The sequence below is a fragment of the Xenopus tropicalis genome, chromosome 5, assembly GCF_000004195.4.
Source record: "Xenopus tropicalis strain Nigerian chromosome 5, UCB_Xtro_10.0, whole genome shotgun sequence".
NCBI classification, from domain to species: Eukaryota; Metazoa; Chordata; class Amphibia; order Anura; family Pipidae; genus Xenopus; species Xenopus tropicalis.
The window spans coordinates 133,259,797-133,279,540 of NC_030681.2; the positions used below are offsets into that span (position 1 = coordinate 133,259,797).

The window sequence follows — 19,744 nt, forward strand, 5'->3', positions numbered from 1 at the left end:
AAGAGCCCATGTAACCTGTCCTAAAGTCCAACTGGACTCGTTCAGGTGCTTTTCCACCGCCTGAACAAAAGTCCAACTGAAAGTCACTTAAAATTTGCAGTTCCAGGCATATACCTCCCATCATTCCCCACTAGTACTGGTCCTGCCCAAAGAAGGCAAGAGTGCATGTAGCTAGTGGTTCTGTAGTGGTGACAATTCACATATAGGTTTCATTGAGTCATATGGGGATGTTCACACCTGCAATTCTGACAAACAAATGAGAGAAGGGATTTCCATGCAAACTAAGTTATGTTTTTAAGTTAGAGGGCACTGTATTCTACTTGCTCCAAATGCACCATAGTAATGGCTTAGATGTTATTAAATCCAGATTTTGGGTCTCCGGTCTGAACTCTCCTGCCCTAGACTCTATGATGTTAGGGGGGTTTTGGCACATAGTAATGGGAACAATATCTACATTCCCCTGCGTGTGTGTGTGTATGTATATATATATATATATATATCTATATATATATCAATGAATGCCTGGGTGCAGTCCTCATCGGCGTACATAGTAGAAAAAATGGATCGCATCTCACAGGACTTATGAAAAAATTCAGTAATTTATTAGGTGTAAAGAACAAGAACTGACGTTTCAGCCGCGACAGCAGCTTTTCTCAAAGTTACACGTAAACAAACAAACAAAACTTAAATACCCAGTGTGGCTGGAAACTAGATAGTGACGTACAAACATGACGTATACATTACAGTGCCAACAATAAATTTGACAAGATCCCTTATACACTATAAAAAACGATTAAATGTTATTTAAAAGCTGTATAATAAAGAGTTTAAGAACAATGTTCTCACTGTGTCTCAATTCATTCTTGCAACGCATAATTTATTATAGCCCATTGTTCATCTTGGGTCACGGGGAATTATTGTTACCGTATTTTTCGCTGTATAAGATGCACTTTTTCTTCCCCAAAACTGGGGGGAAAAAGTTGGTGCGTCTTATACGGCAAACTCCTCTATGTGCCGCGGCTCTCTGCCGCATCCTCGATTTTATAAGGTTGCGACCGTGCGTACTGATGTCACACGCACAGGGCGCAACCTTATAAAAGCACAGAAGCAGCTGGGAGCCGCGGCACAGAGAGGAAGACACAGGAGCTGGAGGCCGCTGGGGGGAGGTTAGTGGGGAAATGGGGGTGCCGTGGGGGAGCTGGAGGATGCTTGGAGGCCCGGGGGGAAGCTGAAGGATACTTGGGGGGGGCCCTGGGGGAAGCTGAAGGATACTTGGGGGGGGGGCCCTGGGGGAAGCTGAAGGATACTTGGGGGGGCCTGGGGGAAGCTGAAAGATGCTTGGGGGGGGCCCTGGGGGAAGCCTCATTATGTGCGAGCCCAGAGACAATTAACTTTATACAGATGATATAAAATATTTTACTACAGTATTTGGTTCAGAATCATTTTTATTCTAGATTTTCCTCCTTTAAAATTGGGTGCGTCTTATATTCCGGAGCGTCTTATAGGGCGAAAAATACGGTACATAATTTTTTACATTCAGCTCATTAACCATTTTATAATAGTTGATCAGTATGTGTAAAGCTACTCAGTATCTAGTCACGAAGGTGTTAATCAATCAACCTGATATCGTAATAAATATGTGCTGTATCACCCTGCGTTTTATTTACAAAGTGCTGTAAGGTTACATAAAATGAAACCTGTATATAAATCATTAAGTTATGTTTGGCGTACCAGTTGTCCTTGAGGTTAGAGTAGTAGAAATGATAGGTGAAATAAAGACCACTCACCCAATATCAATTAGAAGGTACTGTTTTATTACTACAGAGAAAAAGGAAATCAGTTTTAAAATTCTGAATTATTTGATTAAAATGGAGTCTATGGGAGACAGGCTTTCCATCATTCGGAACTTTCTGGATAACGGGTTTCCGGATAAGGGGTCCGATACCTGTACTGGGATTTAGCATGACAGAGATTGCCTAATGCTCTAAAAGGGGAAGCAGTAGCTTAAGACCTTGGGTGAGTCCTGACCTACTAACTAGGGATGAGGCTAGCAGGTTAGCAGGTAGAAGAGGTTGGTTATTGGAGGTAACTCTTTCACTTTCTGAATTTTGACCCCATCAAGGATAAGATTAATAAGTTGCAATTGTATCTCAGTGCAGGGGTTGAGTATTCAAGGCTCTGCCAAAACCCTACATCTAATTAAGTTTGAGAAACGGTCTCTTTTTTTAGCGTTCAGTGCAGGAGATGATTGTATACACTTGATATACTGTTGATCTTTTGCTAAATATGTATTTTGCATGTCTTCCAAAGTGGGCCCCCCTAAATGGAAATTTAATCCAAAAACATGTTGGGGAATTACTGGCTAAGCGTATTTACCATACTTATTTTACCATTAGCAAACTTGTACTCCTGGTGAATATTATATGAGAATCATATCTAAGTAAAATAATAGATATCTATAAGGAATCACAGTTCTTTTTGTTTTTATGCTGATGACCAGAGCTGACATCTCTCTCCCTTATTTTGCAGACTAAAAAGATTAATCTGATTACACCCAACTAAACTGAGGGATGTCATGGCACAGATGGAGCTGCCCAATCCAGGTATCAAATGTGACAATGCTGCAAATCTGCACAGACTTCATGTGTAATAAATATACATCTCAGTATTACAAGCTAGAGAGAACATTATCACATTCCTATATAGTCATACATTAACCCTATACCAGTGTGCTCAGTGTAGTACAGGAACAGCTGCCATTTCATATGATACAGATGGTGTAAATGGAGATTAGTAAACCAAAGACATAACAGGCCCAGTTCTATAAGTATTTATTGTCTACACTCTCAGTATAGTCTTTATCTGTATGAATAGAAGCAGCCATGCCTCAGCGTGTTGATAGGCCAGTTGCGCTGTGTTATGCTAATGGTATACATTGCTGTAACAGTTTCAGCAATGTATACCATTAGCAGAACACACAGTGTAACTGGAAGTCGATATGTACTGACCCAATTTCCTTGTTCCCGAATATCTCCGGACCCATGCCAATGTTTTTTGAAATGCTACCACTGTAATTAGTATTAAACTCAAACCAAACATAATACAAGCACAAGATGAAACTACACATGTGTAAGCAGATCTATGACTAGTTTATTGTGTTTTTGGAGAAAGCAATTGTCCTCTGCTTCTGTTCACATAGAGTAAGGCAACCACCTGGGCACTGGTTCACTAGCTGGAGAGTGTATCGTACCTGATAATATTGTTCATATTTGGTTCTACACATTACATACAATGTGATTTCTAAGGTGTAGAACTATGAAGTTTGTATCTGTAATATGCTATATAAACTTTCATTATGTCTGTCCCACCTCCTGTACCACTGCCCCTACATGGTTTACATACTTTAATATACACTATATTAAAAGGATCTGGACACCTGTGCAAAATTTTAGATCCAAGAGTACTAATACGAAATTGGTCCTCCTTTTACTAGTTTGACAGCCTTTACTCTCCTGGAAAGGATTTTTACTAAATATTAGTTGGAAATGTTTCCCTTTGGCTACAAAAACATTAGTGAGTTGAGCAATGACATGTGGGCTGTCAGGCCTGGCTTGAATTCCAGATTCTATTTCATCCCAGAGTTCAGGTGAGTTAAGGAACTGGCTCTATTCAAGCTATTCATGTTCCTCAACTCTCTTATCTGCAAACCTATTCTGTATGGACCTTAATTTGTCCCATAGGGAATTAAAAAAAAAGGATTTGGCACCCTTGGACTTTGTGGGCTAACTAGAGTCAACATAGGGGAGGGGACTGGTGATCCAAGTACTTGAGCATTGAGAGGGCTACTAACAAGCTTTTGGAATAGCTCACACAAAAGGGTGTAAGAGACAGTGACCTTTGATTTTTTTACTTTTATACACATTTGTACTTGAATATGTATTTTCTATTTGAATAAATCCCAAGTGATTTGACATTCTACATGATGAGTGATCCTGGTGTTATTTATGTGTTGAAAGAGATCCCTCTTGCATCAATGGGTTACATGTCTCTTCAGCTGTGAATAACTTGCTACTTCTTTATTCAGAAGCTAAGTCGGAATAAGTTACATTGTTTAAACCAAACCTCCAATCTGAACATGTGAAATTCCCACCATAACACATGGGAACACTTTTGTATTGCGTTGCAGACTCCTGTGTAATAGTAAATAGAGTAATACATCTCAGAATGAAGGCAATGTTTTCCCCATGAACTAGAGTACAATATATACATTACTCATTACATTGCATCATCATTTTGATGGGCAAGCCAAGTATATCATCTTACCTATTAAGTGCCGTACAAGGGCCTATACAACAATAAAATGTAGTCAGATATTTTTTTTTTACAGCAATATTTAGAGTTGCTTCGGATGAATGTGATTTAGATCTGTTTACAGGCCTAAAAAGAAATGGGCAGACTTTTAATAATGTAGGATTTCCCCTTTACCTGCCCTAGTTTTGTGTCTGATTGTGCATTTTAATCCTAGTAGAAAATGTAGCCTTTGTTACCCGATGGGACATTATCCAAGATGACATCATTGTGCATAATTTAATATAAAAGGAAAACAGAGACCTGGGTTCAATTACACTTTTGGATCTATTAAAGATGAACGAAACCCCTCCGTAAGATTGTTTTCTGAGCGCCCCTCTCCCAAACTTTACAAGGTTTACCTCCCAAATTTGCCCCCTATTCCTTTCATGTTGATAAAAAACAGAGCAGCCAGCAGGGTTGAAGGGTGCCATTTTGCGTCGCTAAATCTTTTCTTGATTGCAGATGTGCAGTTTGTGCAGTTGGAGTCGAGATGGATCAATTTCAACCAGGTGCAGCACATGCTCAGTGTTGGTGATGATTATCACTTGCAAGAAAATATTTTATGGCTATCCCTATATGCTTATTATGAGTCTCTTTAACCCTTTAGAAACCACCTCATTGGACTTTGGCCTGTTCTTCAGTTTCAAACAAAAACAACAAAGCCACCTCTGTTGGGCACAAAGTCTATTGCTCCTTTACCCCTTAAATCAACTCCTTGCTCATGGGATACTATAAGGCAGCATGTAAGGTTATGTGCTCAAACTGGGGCCTACTGGCTATGCTGCATTAGCCTTACTACTGAGGGAGCATAGCTGTATGCTGCTCAGATTTAGGGTAACCGGCAGCTCAGATTTAGGGTAACCAGTTTCCAAACTCCATAGTTTGGTATAATTTTCCAATTCTTATGGCTAAGGAGACCTAGGGCACATAGCCGACATGTTTAAACATTGCAGCATGGTTACTCTACAGTCTGACTTATGTCATTTAATGTTGCCTAAATACCTGTTTAAATCAGAACACCTTTAAGTGCACATATGATTTAGGCTGATTACTCAACAGAGCATTTACACGCAACATGGTTGTGTTGATATGAATGCAATGCAACATATTGTTTTTATAGTATGGAGCTATAGTTCTGCAATACAGAAGGTTGCCTGGCCTTAATAAAACTCGTATGCATTTGTTATAAAAGACAAAAATGAGGCAGTTATTAAGAATGTTAATGTCTAACCTAGCCTCATATTACATAAGGCAGTGATCCCCAACCTGTGTATCAGGAGCAACATGTTGCTCCCCAACCCCTTGGATGTTGCTCCCAGTGGCCTCAAAGCAGGTGTTCATTTCTGAATTTCTGGTTAGAAGGCAAGTTTTGATTGCATATAGGCTTCTAAAGGCTACTAGTCCACATAGGGCTACCAAACAGCCAGTTATAGCCTTACTTTGCAACCCCAAGAACTTATTCCATGCTTGTGTTGCTCCCCAACACGTTTTCCATTTGAATGTAGCTCACGGGTATAAAAGGTTGGGGATCCTTGACATAAGGAATATCAGGCTAAATATAATATCAAGAAGATTGAGAAGGATTTATGTAAAAGGTTACAAACACACTGTAGAAATGCTAGAGCAGGGAATCTGATAATAATACACTTTGCTACAGCCATGGCTGCACATCCGCCTTGTTTATATAAACTATAGTAGTGTTGTGCAATTGTACATAATATATTAAATACATACATAACACATACACTACAACAGCCACCCGTACTGCACAACTGTCCTGCAGTCTGGGACCGCTGCCTAAATGCCCCACAGCCCCATTGAAAGCCACAGCAACTTGGCTCCTGCCGGACAGCTCTCCCAGAATTTGCTGACAGTCTCACAAGATGAGACAGTGATGTGTGACTACAGAGTACACAAGCGCAGTGACACGGACCTACAACGTAACCCCCTGATGAGTACGTAATGGCGATGAACTGCTAATAATATGTGGTGGTCTAAGCAGGGCACCGCAGTCCATGGGTGGTCGCTTACTTTTTTTTCCTCTAATGTGCCTCAGAGGGGAAAAAATGATTTCCTGACTCCAAGATGACAATCAGACCAGTCCCTTTATTCTTTCACTTGCTTAAAGGGGTTGTCCACCTTTGAGTTAACCTTTAGTATGATGTAGAGATTAATATTCTGAGGCAATTTGCAATCGTCTGGGGCCGCCAATTAAAGGCTTTGATTGGCTATTGGTAACCCCTACGTGGATTGGCAACCTAAATGAGGCTGTTTGGCAGTACATGTGGTTTTTATGCAACTAAAGCTTGAGTTTATGCCAGGAATTAAAAAATAAGGAACTGCTTTGAGGCCACTGGGAGCAACATCCAACAGGTTGCTCACAAGCCACTGGTTGGGGATCACTGCCTTATATATTTATAAATATCATAGCCCCCAAAAGCAACTCCAGCATAAACAACCAGTCTTCATAACTGAGACCTTCCATACCCGTTACCAGCTTAGTTGCCCATCTCTGGACCCTCTCTAATTCAATAATGTCCCATTTGAGCACTGGAAACCCAAACTGTATGGCTTATTCTAGATGGAGCCTTATCCTTCACTGGCAGATCTATGCACCTTTTCATACAGACTCCTTATAACTTGTGCATTGCAGGACAAACACAAGGGAGAAATTAACACCCCCTTTGAGGAGGAGTGTGTGTGGCACATACACATACAACTGACATTGGCCTAGTGAACCACGTGCAGACTTATTGACAGTGAATGCATCAGCACACTGGAAGTGACATCTTTCACCGTAATAAAACCTGCTGTTTTATGGAAGCCCACAATTACACTGGAATTTAGTGGTAAAACTGCATTGTGAGGAAAATACATAACTATATAAATATGTTTTAATGCACATGGATATTTTAATAAGCCATTTTGCTTTCCTCAGATTCAGGCACAAGGCAATGAACACTAAGGCCCAAGACAGCCCTGTGCTTTACAACTACCACTGACAGCAAAAAAGTGTGGCTGATCATTTTCTTTATATATAGGTAAGTCTTCTCTATTTGGCATGTCTGGAAACTCTACCAGGGCTGGCTGAAGTGTACACATGATTATGTGACCAGAATAGAGGAGGCAAAAATGGACCAGCACAGCACTATACCAAGTTACTAAGAGATTGGATACAACCAGGAACAGGTAATGATTTATATTCATTACACATAGTAACATAGTAACATAGTAACATAGTAAGTTGGGTTGAAAAAAGACATACGTCCATCAAGTTCAACCATAATGCCTATACCTAACCTGCCTAACTACAAGTTGATCCAGAGGAAGGCAAAAAACCCCATCTGAAGCCTCTCTAATTTGCCTCAGAGGGGAAAAAATTCCTTCCTGACTCCAAGATGGCAATCGGACCAGTCCCTGGACCAGTCCCTGGACACAAAGGATACAGAGATACTGCACTAGATCTAGAGCTTTCTCGTCTATATGCTCAGTAGCAGGAGGTGCAGTCCCTGGCAGAGTGTGCCTTCTAGTACCCACCAGAAAACCTAGTATCCATAACCCGCTCTAAATGGGCATTTCTCATGGGTCAACCTGAGGATTCCTAAATATTTCTTTTATTTCCCAATCAGTTCAATTTGCATCATAACATATCCACAATCTGTAGAGCGAAACACTATAAAATGCCTTTACATTTCTGACAGTGTAAATTGCCACATGTATGTCAGTGTGCATTGTCGGGTATACATACCCACTTCAATTTACGTTGCCAGCAATGGAAAAGTACTTTTGTGATCAAACTCAGGTGGAAAAATGCCCTGCGTGTCGTTACCCTAATTCATTTTTACATTTTTTGTATGGGCTTAAATCTTGAAAAGGCTGAATTGCTTAAATAACAAATGCATTTCAATACATTTAATACTTTCTACTTGTCACTCATCTCATTCACACAATCCATAAACACTCACAAAAACACACGTACACTTTCATGCCTAATTTTCCTAAATGAAACACACCATAGTCATTGCATTTTTTAGTAGGGGCAATTAAAGACTTTATTTTAAATTTTAAAAAGAGTTGAGATATTAGCTGGGACAGGGGGAGATGTGTTTATAATAAATGGAGAAAAAGATGATGGATTATTATAGTTGATTCAGAGGAAGGCGAAAAACCCTTCTGAAGCTATAGCCAATTTGCCTCAGACAGGGAAAATTCCTTCCTGATCCCAAAATGGCAATCGGACGAGTTCCCTGAATCAACTTTGTGAAAAGAGAGAGATGTAACCTTGTATTGTTTATTGAGGGGCGGTATGTGAGGATAAGGGATAGAATTATATATATATACTCTGGGAAAGGGTATTTTTCAGCCACATAGATGTTAATAGCTGCTTTGATTACAATAGGTAGAGCAGGTGGTGTGGTTCCTGAGCAGTTGATGTTAATGCCATATGGATCAGATGGTAGAAGGTGCCGATGTTATGGGACAGAGGAATAGATGTTAATTGCAGATGGAAATGATAGTAGCATTGATTCAGAGGAAGGCAAAAAAAAACCCCTTCTGAAGCTATAGCCAATTTGCCTCAGACAGGGAAAAAATTCCTTCCTGATCCCAAAATGGCAATTGGATGAGTCTCTGGATCAACGTTGTGATAGGAGAGAGATGTAACCTTGTATTGTTTCTTGAGGGGCGGTATGTGATATATATATATATGTGTGTGACTGGTGTAGTGGAAGCAAGTTGGTTTTGCGGAAGTTGCAATATTAATGAATGATGTGGTGAGTAGTGGAAGAGGTATGTTAGTCTAGAGTTGAGAAGTGGCATATTTAGTGTGGCGATTGAATAGGATTTTGGGCACAGAGCTGGCATATTAAGTGAGTGTAAGGGATAGAATTATATATATATTGTGGGAAAAGGGTATTTTTTGATTTTTATTTCAGCCACATATTAATGGCTGCTTTGATTAGAACAGGTAGTGCAGATGGCGAGGTCCCTGAGCAGTTGATGTTAATGCCATATGGATCAGATGGTAGAAGGTGCCGATGTTATGGGACAGAGGAATAGATGTTAATTGCAGATGGAAAAGAAAGTAGCATTGATTAATAAAGTAGATGACACAAGTAGATAAAACAGGCATAAACAATCTTAGAGAGTAAGTAGATATGTTGGTTGACTAGATGTTACACTCAAAGTGGATACAAAGAAGGACCAAAATCTGTTATGTTAGATGGATTTGATGGTAGGGCATCTTAGATGATACAGATACAACTTGGTACAGGGGGCAACAGTATGTTAACGTGTAATATGTGTCAATTGCAGATGGAGAAGGTGGTAGCATTGCTTGATGGAGTAAATGACACAGATTAAAGATGTTATGGTAAGAAACCAGAAAAAAAATCCTGAGATAGTACAGCCAGGTGAAGCAGATTACTCACTGAGTTGGACTAGACAGTAAGGGCAGATAGAAATAGCAGGGTCAGTTTAACAGATGGCATAGCATAGACAGAGCAGATGTTTCTTCTATAGGAGGTGATGGCACAATTAGATGGGGTAAGGTGGAGACAGAGCAGAAGGTATGAGGCAGATGATGCAATACAACAGAATAGGTGGGGCCTTGGTCAAATGATGTTGATAGACATTTGATGGTGACATTTGATGGTACACTGTGGATGCAAAAAATGATATTGTGCATCGCCACTTCGCTGCACGGACTCACTCCTGCCAGCTGGGACTCTGATAGGAAAACCCTTCAATGATGTTAACTCCTGTTGGGACACTGCCGTTGTTCATTTGACACCCTTCATTATTCTCAGCCAGTTGCTGCATCTAAGAAAAAAAAACACTTGTCAAATTTCTATGAGAAGCTCCATTTTAAGGAAAGAATAGTTAACAAAATAAGTATCTAGTAGAAGCATATGGTATATAGAAAGAATTATCAAAGCATATACATGTTACTGCACTAGGGCTCTGGCCTATATTGGCAATAGATCATTTTCAGCCTAGCACATGGAGTAAACAGTCATATCTGCAATGATAAATTTACAGGTAATACAGTATTACCCTGTGTAGTTAGTGAACCATCATTTTTTTATTTACAAACATACTAGCAGAGAAGAGGTGGAAGGTGAGTTCTGATACATAAAGAAGTAGTTTTCCCATTATCCCTGCAGTAATGTACTTACAGCTTCTAGCTGGAATGGGGGTGGCAGTCTCCCGTTTTCCATTGCTTCCCAGTCAATGGAATCAAAAAAGAGGCATTGCCTGATGTTCCCTTTGACACCATAACGGTTGCAAGCCTTCTTCCTCAGGAGCTGGTTATAGAAAAGACAATTGTTTAAACATTGTAGAAATTTGTTGAACATCAATAATTACAATCATTGTTGTATTTATAACAAAACAGACAAACATTGGGAAAGAGTAAAGTGCAAATCTGCTATGACTTTCCAGCTGAGGAAGGGAGTTGGCCATTAAAGCTTGTGTCTAAGTTTTCTGCTTACAATATACAACATAGGGCAGTAGCCCACTAAAAATTCAGTGTGCCTCTCCCCTTCTTTGGCTGACTATATTTGCCAGTAGGCACACGCCATGCTGGAACGCAAGTCCCTTCCTTGTCATTATGGGCATGACTGGGACAGGGCAAGGGCAATCACTTGTTGTTCTGTTCATACCTCTTGGTCAGTGGCAGGTGTAAGTACTCCTTAGCAGAGTTCTCTTGTTATTTACAGTAGTAGAAGCAACATTTGCATCGATGCCCACTAACATTTATTGAGCCCCATTATCCCTTTCTTTGAATATTTCTAATATTAATAATGCAAATTTACTTTTATTATTCTAAAACATGTAGATTGATCAATCCTCCCCCTCATTGGTTGTCATAAGGTAATCGACAGGGTCAAAACTATATATATAGTGCAATGACCTTGATCCTGTAGCATAGCAATATCCAGTAGCAATGTATTATAAAAGTATGAAGTGCAATTCTTTATAGAATATGGGATGAAAGAGAGAATAGGGTCCCAGATTACTTAACCTTCTTACTGTCTAATTCTTCTTACATCTAGACCAGGGGTCCCTAAACTTTCTTACTCGTGAGCCACAGTCAAATGTTGGAGAGCAACACAAGCACCATAAAGGTTCATGGAGCCAAATAAGGGCTGTGATTGGCTATTAGGCACCTCTATGCAGACTATCAGCTTACAGGGGGCTTTATTTGGTAGGAAATCTTGTTTTTATTCAACCAAAACTTGCCACCAAGTCAGGAATTCAAAAATAACTTCCTGGTTTGGGGGCACTGAGAGCAACATCCAAGGGGTTGGGGAGCAACATGTTGCCCCTGAGTCACTGGTTGGGGATCACTGATCTAGACTATGCGTAAAGAGAGGGACACAACCAGCAACTTAACACTGAATACAGATCAACAAAATAGAATACACATATATTCTGCTAGGTGCTGTACTTTCCCATTTACATTGTTATTGCTGTCTTGGTACTGATTGTTTCTTTGAGTTTGCATATAGTAGCATGTGGTTTACTAAGTAATTAAATGTGTGAGAACTTTCTATTATCCAAGTACCAGAAAACCTCTTTGGTTCATATTACTGGGTAAAAGAAAACTCTTCACAGGTAATGTAAGCTATGCCATAATGTATCTTGTAATGAGATTCATCATCATCATCATCATCATGAGAGATGGGTACATGTGTTAGAGAGATGTATGAGAGAGATAAAATAATTGCTCAAACTCACCTTTCGAAGGAGGATGACTAATTTGGAGGGAGTCCAGGTTGGAACTTTGGCCCTATTCTCAAGGATGGAGTGTCTCAATGCTGCATCCCCATGTTTGTCATCAAATGGGTACCTGCCAGTGGCCATTTGGCACAGAATAATGCCAAATGCCCACCAGTCCACCGCCGCATTATATCGCTGGTCTGCTAGCACCTTGAAGGAAAGGTAGATTACTTAACAAACTGCTAAATATATCCAAAGCGGTTTTCCTTTAATATGTTCATGCACCATCATCATAATACTCAATACTAATATACTGTATTAGGCCAGTATACCTAGTTCCCAGCCCACATGAGCCACCAGTAAAAATTGTAAAAATGTGTCCCATTTTACATTCAGAAATACTACTTAAATCTAGTGGAGTCCTTGGAACAGATGTTTGAAAGAGCTTAAACTCCCTTACCTCTGGAGCCATGTACTTAGGTGTTCCTCTATAGCCGCAGGTTGTGTCATGGCCAAACACATGTTCCACTGCCAGGCCGAAGTCTGCAATCTTGATGTGACCCTCGCTGCTTATCAGGATGTTGTCGGGCTTGAGATCACTGCAACGTAGAGAAATAGTTGAGACATAGAATAAAATAACTCACATTTCTGTTATGTTACCTGCTAAAGGAAATTTTGAAGCATTAAAGGGAAATTTTCTCCTTCTGGCAATTTCTTATAAAACTTATTTTTTTGTACTGTTCTTGTAGTCACCCAAAAAAAAACTGCAGCTGTATGAAAACATACTGATGCAGCATGCAATTTCCATAGGACTATTATGCAGCATTTTGCCTGTGTCTATAATGCACCCAAACACCGTCTCTGTTGCAAGTATAGGTCCCATGAGTAGCATATTCACCATGGTGCTCAAACGCACAGGCATTGAAAGCATTTCACTAACATATATATCAGTGCCAGTGTTAAGGAACTCTTAGGGCATCTTTTCCCTTGACATTTTGTCTAAATTGGAGAATACAAAACAAATCTTAGAATTGAGAGCAGGATTTAACTTACCAATGGATAATTCCACGAGAGTGAAGATACTGCAGGCCGCACACCATCTCCGCAGAGTAGAAGCTGTTTATGATAGCATAATTATATTACCCCGATACTAAATACATATTAATAACTACACTGAATCATTTGTTGATGAAGAATATGAGAAATCAGGTGAAATTAAGCAAAGTGATTGAATCACAACCCCAAACAGCCCACCCACTGCACAAACATATATTTCAGGAGCATATATGACTTTTGCCTTTTTCTTTCCTTTAGGGCTGCAAACACTTTCCTACATATCCAAGCTGGATTATTTTAACCTGTGTGCAATAATTACATAGAAGACCAAGCAGCAGTAATACTATAAGTAAGTAAAGTGTCTATGTCTATGGAAACTGCTCAGGCTATTTAACTGCTACTGGGGCCTGTGCCAGTATAAAATAGATCCAATTTTATTTGTACTGTGTGTAATACTAATATATATATATATATATATATATATATATATCCATTACCAACATATTTTAGTGTATAGGTATAATCATTTATAGCAGAGTAATTATATTTATTTTCTGCTAATTGTTTTGCCCCTTTTCACTCTAACTTTCTGTGCAATGAATGTGTTCTTTCTGTTTGCCATAGGTACTATATTCTTACATCACTTGTCTGGTTTTCAGGTGGTGTTCCTTCTTGAGAAGATCCTTAAGGCTTCCTCCACTGGCAAACTCCATAGCGATGAAGGCGTAGTTCTGGTTTTTGGATAAAGGAAAAGGAGAATGACTCAGATGAGCAGGTAGCACAGTACTGAACAGTTTAATGTAGGCTTCTACATGGCTACATTAGAACAAAGTACATATGGCACAAACAGGTGCATACGTATAGGAGCTACAACTGTGCTTGGGCCCTGGTACCGTCATAATTACTCCTCTGGAGACAAAGATATATGAAACTGTTAAGGAATACTATTGACTATATTGTTTTAGCTCCCTATCCCTGTACTGTATATCATTCAAATACATTAAAAGCTTTCAAATATTTCTCTAGAATGCTGCTAATGGTCACATTGCATCTATGGCACAATGATACTGGGTTTGTCCATGATCTCACCCTGGGCAGATAGGGAGTAAGACTCTATGTTCTTGGTGGGAGGGCTGGAAACAAATTTCTAATAACCCAAAGTATGAGAAATGGCAGATCACTGTGCCCCTTTTTATCACAGTAACCCCTTCATCATCCACTCATGCCAGTACTAAAAAGTCTAAATGGCATCTGCACACTATGTACAAGTGTGTGACTTACCTGTGGAAGAGAGCCATGATTTTAAATAAATTACATGGCATGTCTGGCAATATCTTTTACCTGTGTTTGAAAGGCTGCATGCATATGGCACAGGTATGGGTGCCCAGCAGCAACCCTTAGCACTCGTGCCTCCCGCAGAATGCTCTGTCTGTTCGCCATCTGTGGCTTCTTCACGATGACCTTAATGGCCACTTGTTGACTGTTGGTAGGTGTGGAAGCCAACATGACCTAAGAAAGGCAGAGAAAAGAATAAAAGGTTAATGGATTTCCTTAGGGACGCTGTGGGGCAATGTCGCTGCCTCTATAATGACTTTGTAGACAAAAAAACACATGTCTGACTTTTGTGTTCATATCCAATTATGTTGCTGTCACTTACTTTGCCAAATGTACCCCGTCCAAGTACACGATGGAATGTGTAGCTTGTGATGTCCAAAGCGAGGGGCCTCCTGACCTGAACACAGGGCTTCTGGCTGCATCCTTCTCCTGGGGAGAGATATTTTATTAATTTCACTTGGCTGCCATCACATCGACAAAGAGCAATCTTTAATATTATTAACTGTAGCACCGTACAATAGTTGTATACATCAAACAGACACATATTTAATACAAATCCTCACCTGTACAGTAGGTGAAGAGGGTCCTATTCCTCATACCTCACATATTAATAGTGAAGGGTTTTTTTTTTAAGTGATTTGCAGGTTGGGGGCTGGGGATTCTTGTGGAGAATTTTTTTATAGCTTGGGAATACTGTAAAATGATTACTAAACTATAGTAGTGCTGGACCCTTGGGGGGCAGTAGTTGGCAGGGAGAATCAGACTGAAGGCCATTTAGTGTGACATTCAAGTATAATCCATATTTTCTTCTCTAGATACCCCTGAAGGCCAGCTAGTTTCAGGAGGAATTTGGGGTTTGAATTTACTTTGCTATCATATACAGTGGAGGAAATAATTATTTGACCCCTCACTGATTTTGTAAGTTTGTCCAATGACAAAGAAATGAAAAGTCTCAGAACAGTATCATTTCAATGGTAGGTTTATTTTAACAGTGGCAGATAGCACATCAAAAGGAAAATCGAAAAAATAACTTTAAATAAAAGATAGCAACTGATTTGCATTTCATTGAGTGAAATAAGTTTTTGAACCCTCTAACAATAAAAGACTTAATACTTAGTGGAAAAACCCTTGTTTGCAAGCACAGAGGTCAAACGTTTCTTGTAATTGATGACCAAGTTTGCGCACATTTTAGGAGGAATGTTGGTCCCACTCCTCTTTGCAGATCATCTCTAAATCCCTAAGGTTTCGAGGCTGTCTCTGTGCAACTCTGGGCTTGAGCTCCCTCCATAGGTTTTCTATTGGATTAAGGTCCGGAGACTGACTAGGCCACTCCATGACCTTAATGTGCTTCTTCTTGAGCCACTCCTTTGTTGCCTTTGCTGTATGTTTTGGGTCATTGTCGTGCTGGAACACCCATCCACGACCCATTTTCAGTTTCCTGGCAGAGGGAAGGAGGTTGTCGTTCAGGATTTCACGATACATGGCTCCGTCCATTTTCCCGTTAATGCGAATAAGTTGTCCTGTGCCCTTAGCAGAAAAACACCCCCAAAGCAAAATGTTTCCACCCCCATGCTTGATGGTGGGGATGGTGTTTTGGGGGTCATAGGCAGCATTTTTCTTCCTCCAAACACAGCTAGTTGAGTTAATGCCAAAGAGCTCTATTTTGGTCTCATCAGACCACAGCACCTTCTCCCAGTCACTCACAGAATCATTCAGGTGTTCATTGGCAAACTTCAGACGGGCCTGCACATGTGCCTTCTTGAGCAGGGGGACCTTGCGAGCCCTGCAGGATTTTAATCCATTGCGGTGTAATGTGTTTCCAATGGTTTTCTTGGTGACTGTGGTCCCTGCTAATTTGAGGTCATTAACTAACTCCTCCCGTGTAGTTCTAGGATGCTTTTTCACCTTTCTCAGAATCATTGACACCCCACGAGGTGAGATCTTGCGTGGAGCCCCAGAGCGAGGTCGATTGATGGTCATTTTGTGCTCCTTCCATTTTCGAACAATCGCACCAACAGTTGTCACCTTCTCTCCCAGCTTCTTGCTAATGGTTTTGTAGCCCATTCCAGCCTTGTACAGGTCTACAATTTTGTCTCTGACATCCTTGGACAGCTCTTTGGTCTTTCCCATGTTGGAGAGTTTGGAGTCTGCTTGATTGATTGATTCTGTGGACAGGTGTCTTTTATACAGGTGACTAGTTAAGACAGGTGTCCTTAATGAGGTTGACTAATTGAGTAGAAGTGTCTAACCACTCTGTGGGAGCCAGAACTCTTAATGGTTGGTAGGGGTTCAAAAACTTATTTCACTCAATGAAATGCAAATCAGTTGCTATCTTTTATTTAAAGTTATTTTTTCGATTTTCCTTTTGATGTGCTATCTGCCACTGTTAAAATAAACCTACCATTGAAATGATACTGTTCTGAGACTTTTCATTTCTTTGTCATTGGACAAACTTACAAAATCAGTGAGGGGTCAAATAATTATTTCCTCCACTGTATGTTATTAGCTAACTCTAACCATGCTGCATTGGTCATGTTGGGCCTCAAATTTAAATGTAAGGGGCCCCAAGATTTCTGGTGGCTTGGGTAAGGGCCATATGGTGCAGTCCAAATAATGAGTTAACTTTATTAAACCCAAAAGTCACAAAAAGAGATCTGTGGCTGACATATTAATGATCAGCACCAAGCTTTTCTATGAGACCAGTGCTTTAACTGTACATTCTGCAACCCCCTGTTATATATTCACTGTATCTCAACATATTTCTCAGCACTTTATAGTGAAATCAGGGGCCCATATGAAACAGAGCAGCCTGGATTGCCAAGAAAGGGGAGGGAATTACTACAAAGGAGGTTTGAGTGGATTTGGGGCAGGGCTGGGTGGGCCAGGGGTTCATACAGCAACCCTGTGTATAGTCAAAACCACTTTAAATCCTCTTTATAAAGTGATATTCAAGTTAATGGTCACAATTATAGCATAAAATCACATCCAGATTTTATTGAAAAACATTTAAAAAGTACTTTCCATTCCCTAAAAGCAAAGAAGACAAAAGCCATATTTGAGGGGCCCCCAACATTAGGACAAGCTTCCTCAGTTGGCAAAACAAAGGCAATGCTATTAGTTCTTTATTATTAAAATGCTTTCTAAGTAGCCGGACAGTGCCTTACATGTGCAGATTCTTATAACTCGGCTCAGTTATGTATACCTTATCCTCCAAAAAGGTTTTGGTGCGAACCAACAGCTTTGTTTATAATGTGGCACAACAACTCAGTCTCTTAAGATCATGTTTGCAATGTTTGTAATCACATGCTTAATGTAAGGAATCCATTAGATTGTACGTAACCACTGCACTATGTCTGTCTGTATGTTCAGGTTCATACGGAGGGCCCCATGTTCAGTACTAGAGACACGCTAAATAATGGAGAGCAGTGATGCCTTTGAATCTTAACTTTAGACAAAGTGCAAGCAGGAATTATGTGGCCGCTACTGTGGGGTGATAAGATGCCATTACAGAGCCTGAACATACAGACTACGAACAGACTACAAACATTGCTTCTAAACATACCCCCATATGTTATAAAATACACTAAGTTTGCCCAGGAGCAGCAACCCATAGCAACCAATAAGATGTTTGCTTATAAACAGGTGATCAGTAAATGCTACCTGCTGGTTGGTTGCTATAGGTTACTGCTCCTGGGCAAACTTAATGCATTTTATAACATATGGGAGTAAGATCAAGTCACAGTGTTTAGAAGCAATGTTTGTAGTCTTTTCTTAGTCTGTATGTTTTATTACATAACCCCCTTAATATTTTTTATAATAAAATGATTGCATTACATTTGCCCAGGAGCAATAACAACAAATCAGCAGGTAGAATTAACTGGTCACCTGTTTAAAAATAAACATGTACAGGTATAGGACCCATTATCCAGAATGCTCGGGACCAAGGGTATTCTGGATAAGGGGTCTTTCCTTAATTTGGATCTCCATACCTTAAGTCTACTAAACAATGAAAAAAACATTAATTAAACCCTATGGGATTGTTTTACATACAAAAAGGATTATTTATATCTTAGTTAGAAAAATGAAATCGGTTTTAAAATTTTGAATTATTTGATTAAAATAGAGTCTATGGGGGACAGGCTTTCCGTAATTCGGCGCTTTCTGGATAACGGGTTTCTGGATAAGGGATCCCATACCTGTATTTGGTTGCTATGGGTTACTGCAACTGGGCAAAGGTAGTGCCTTTTATTACATATGGGGGTAGATCTTTAAACTTTACACTTTTTTTTGCCAGGCTTGGAATAAAAAATAATGTTTAATTATCTGTAATTTCAGTTACTTACCAGCGCTGCTGTCTGTGCTGCCGTTTTTTCTCTTCCTAAACTTTTCTCCACTATTTACTCCCCAATCGCTGCTGTTGTCAGTGATGCTACTGCTGCTTCTTTTCCTCTTCCTGATGTCACTGGAGAGTTTTTGCCTCTTTTTCTCCCTTTCCTCCTCGCCATCACTGTGGTTCTTACATTTAATACTCACCTTTTTAAACTTTTCTCCACTATTTACTCCCCAATCGCTGCTGTTGTCAGTGAGGCTACTGCTGCTTCTTTTCCTCTTCCTGATGTTAGTGGAGACTTTCATCCTCTTTTTCTTCCTTTCCTCCTCGCCATCGCTGTGGTTCTTACATTTAATACTTACCTGCCTATTTTCTTCCCAATCACTGCTGCTGATGTTAATAATGCTGCAGGAAGTTTTTCTCTCCAAGTTGTTGCTGGAGAGTTTGATGGGACTTACCTGTCTATTTTCTTCCCAATCACTGCTGCTGATGTTTATAATGCTGCAGGAAGGTTTTCTCTCCATGTTGTTGCTGGAGAGTTTGATGGGATTGACAGTTGGTCCTCCTTGTCAATCCCTGCACTGAATAACACTTATTGGGGTATTTAATCCGAATTAAATGAACCCCACAGTGTTTGGAGGCGATGTTATTTAATAACTGCTGTTCGCAGACTCCTACAAATGCAATTCCAAGACGTGTCACTGTTTATTCGCCGAAGAACAATCGCACCGAAAAAACGCACCCAGACTCTCCAAAGACCTAAGCAGATCTGAGATAACGGCAGTTGGGCCAACTGACACTGCCGTGCGCACTAGGATGCTGGTCACATGGCTGTATCAGCCCAGAGTAGGGACTGTCACACTGGCTGGATAGGGCCCCTAGCATACTGTAAGGTTTGTAGAGACCCGGGAGTCTAGTTTTATATCACTGGGAAGGGATATATATATATAT

General features: G+C 40.1%; 2 protein-coding genes across 2 annotated transcripts; both read right to left on the bottom strand.

Moving 5' to 3' along the window:
* Positions 1 to 8,535: 8,535 nt before the first annotated feature.
* On the bottom strand, positions 8,536 to 12,235 carry LOC116410959 (probable serine/threonine-protein kinase DDB_G0277449). Its single transcript, XM_031902695.1, has 3 exons — positions 12,091 to 12,235; positions 10,527 to 10,655; positions 8,536 to 10,170 (listed from the first exon to the last, which is right to left on the bottom strand). The coding sequence occupies exons 1-3, from the start codon at positions 12,214 to 12,216 to the stop codon at positions 10,057 to 10,059; spliced, it is 369 nt and encodes a 122-aa protein (XP_031758555.1). The 5' UTR covers positions 12,217 to 12,235; the 3' UTR covers positions 8,536 to 10,056.
* A 652-nt stretch (positions 12,236 to 12,887) lies between these two features.
* LOC116410958 (protein kinase C delta type-like) lies at positions 12,888 to 19,203 on the bottom strand. The gene is made up of 5 exons (XM_031902694.1): positions 18,807 to 19,203; positions 14,786 to 14,892; positions 14,470 to 14,637; positions 13,768 to 13,859; positions 12,888 to 13,188 (listed from the first exon to the last, which is right to left on the bottom strand). Exons 1-5 carry the CDS (start codon positions 19,096 to 19,098, stop codon positions 13,122 to 13,124), a joined length of 726 nt encoding a protein of 241 aa, XP_031758554.1. The 5' UTR covers positions 19,099 to 19,203; the 3' UTR covers positions 12,888 to 13,121.
* Positions 19,204 to 19,744: the final 541 nt, after the last annotated feature.

Coding starts and splice junctions, on each gene's coding strand:
- LOC116410959 (XM_031902695.1), bottom strand. CDS start 12,216: ATGGCCACTGGCAGGTACCCATTTGATGACAAACATGGGGATGCAGCA. Junction 10,656..12,090: donor TAGTCATCCTCCTTCGAAAG/GTGAGTTTGAGC, acceptor TTCTATAACCAG/CTCCTGAGGAAGAAGGCTTG. Junction 10,171..10,526: donor CCCCATTCCAGCTAGAAGCT/GTAAGTACATTA, acceptor TTTTTTTCTTAG/ATGCAGCAACTGGCTGAGAA.
- LOC116410958 (XM_031902694.1), bottom strand. CDS start 19,098: ATGAAAGTCTCCACTAACATCAGGAAGAGGAAAAGAAGCAGCAGTAGC. Junction 14,893..18,806: donor CAGCACAGACAGCAGCGCTG/GTAAGTAACTGA, acceptor ATCTCTCCCCAG/GAGAAGGATGCAGCCAGAAG. Junction 14,638..14,785: donor GACGGGGTACATTTGGCAAA/GTAAGTGACAGC, acceptor TGCCTTTCTTAG/GTCATGTTGGCTTCCACACC.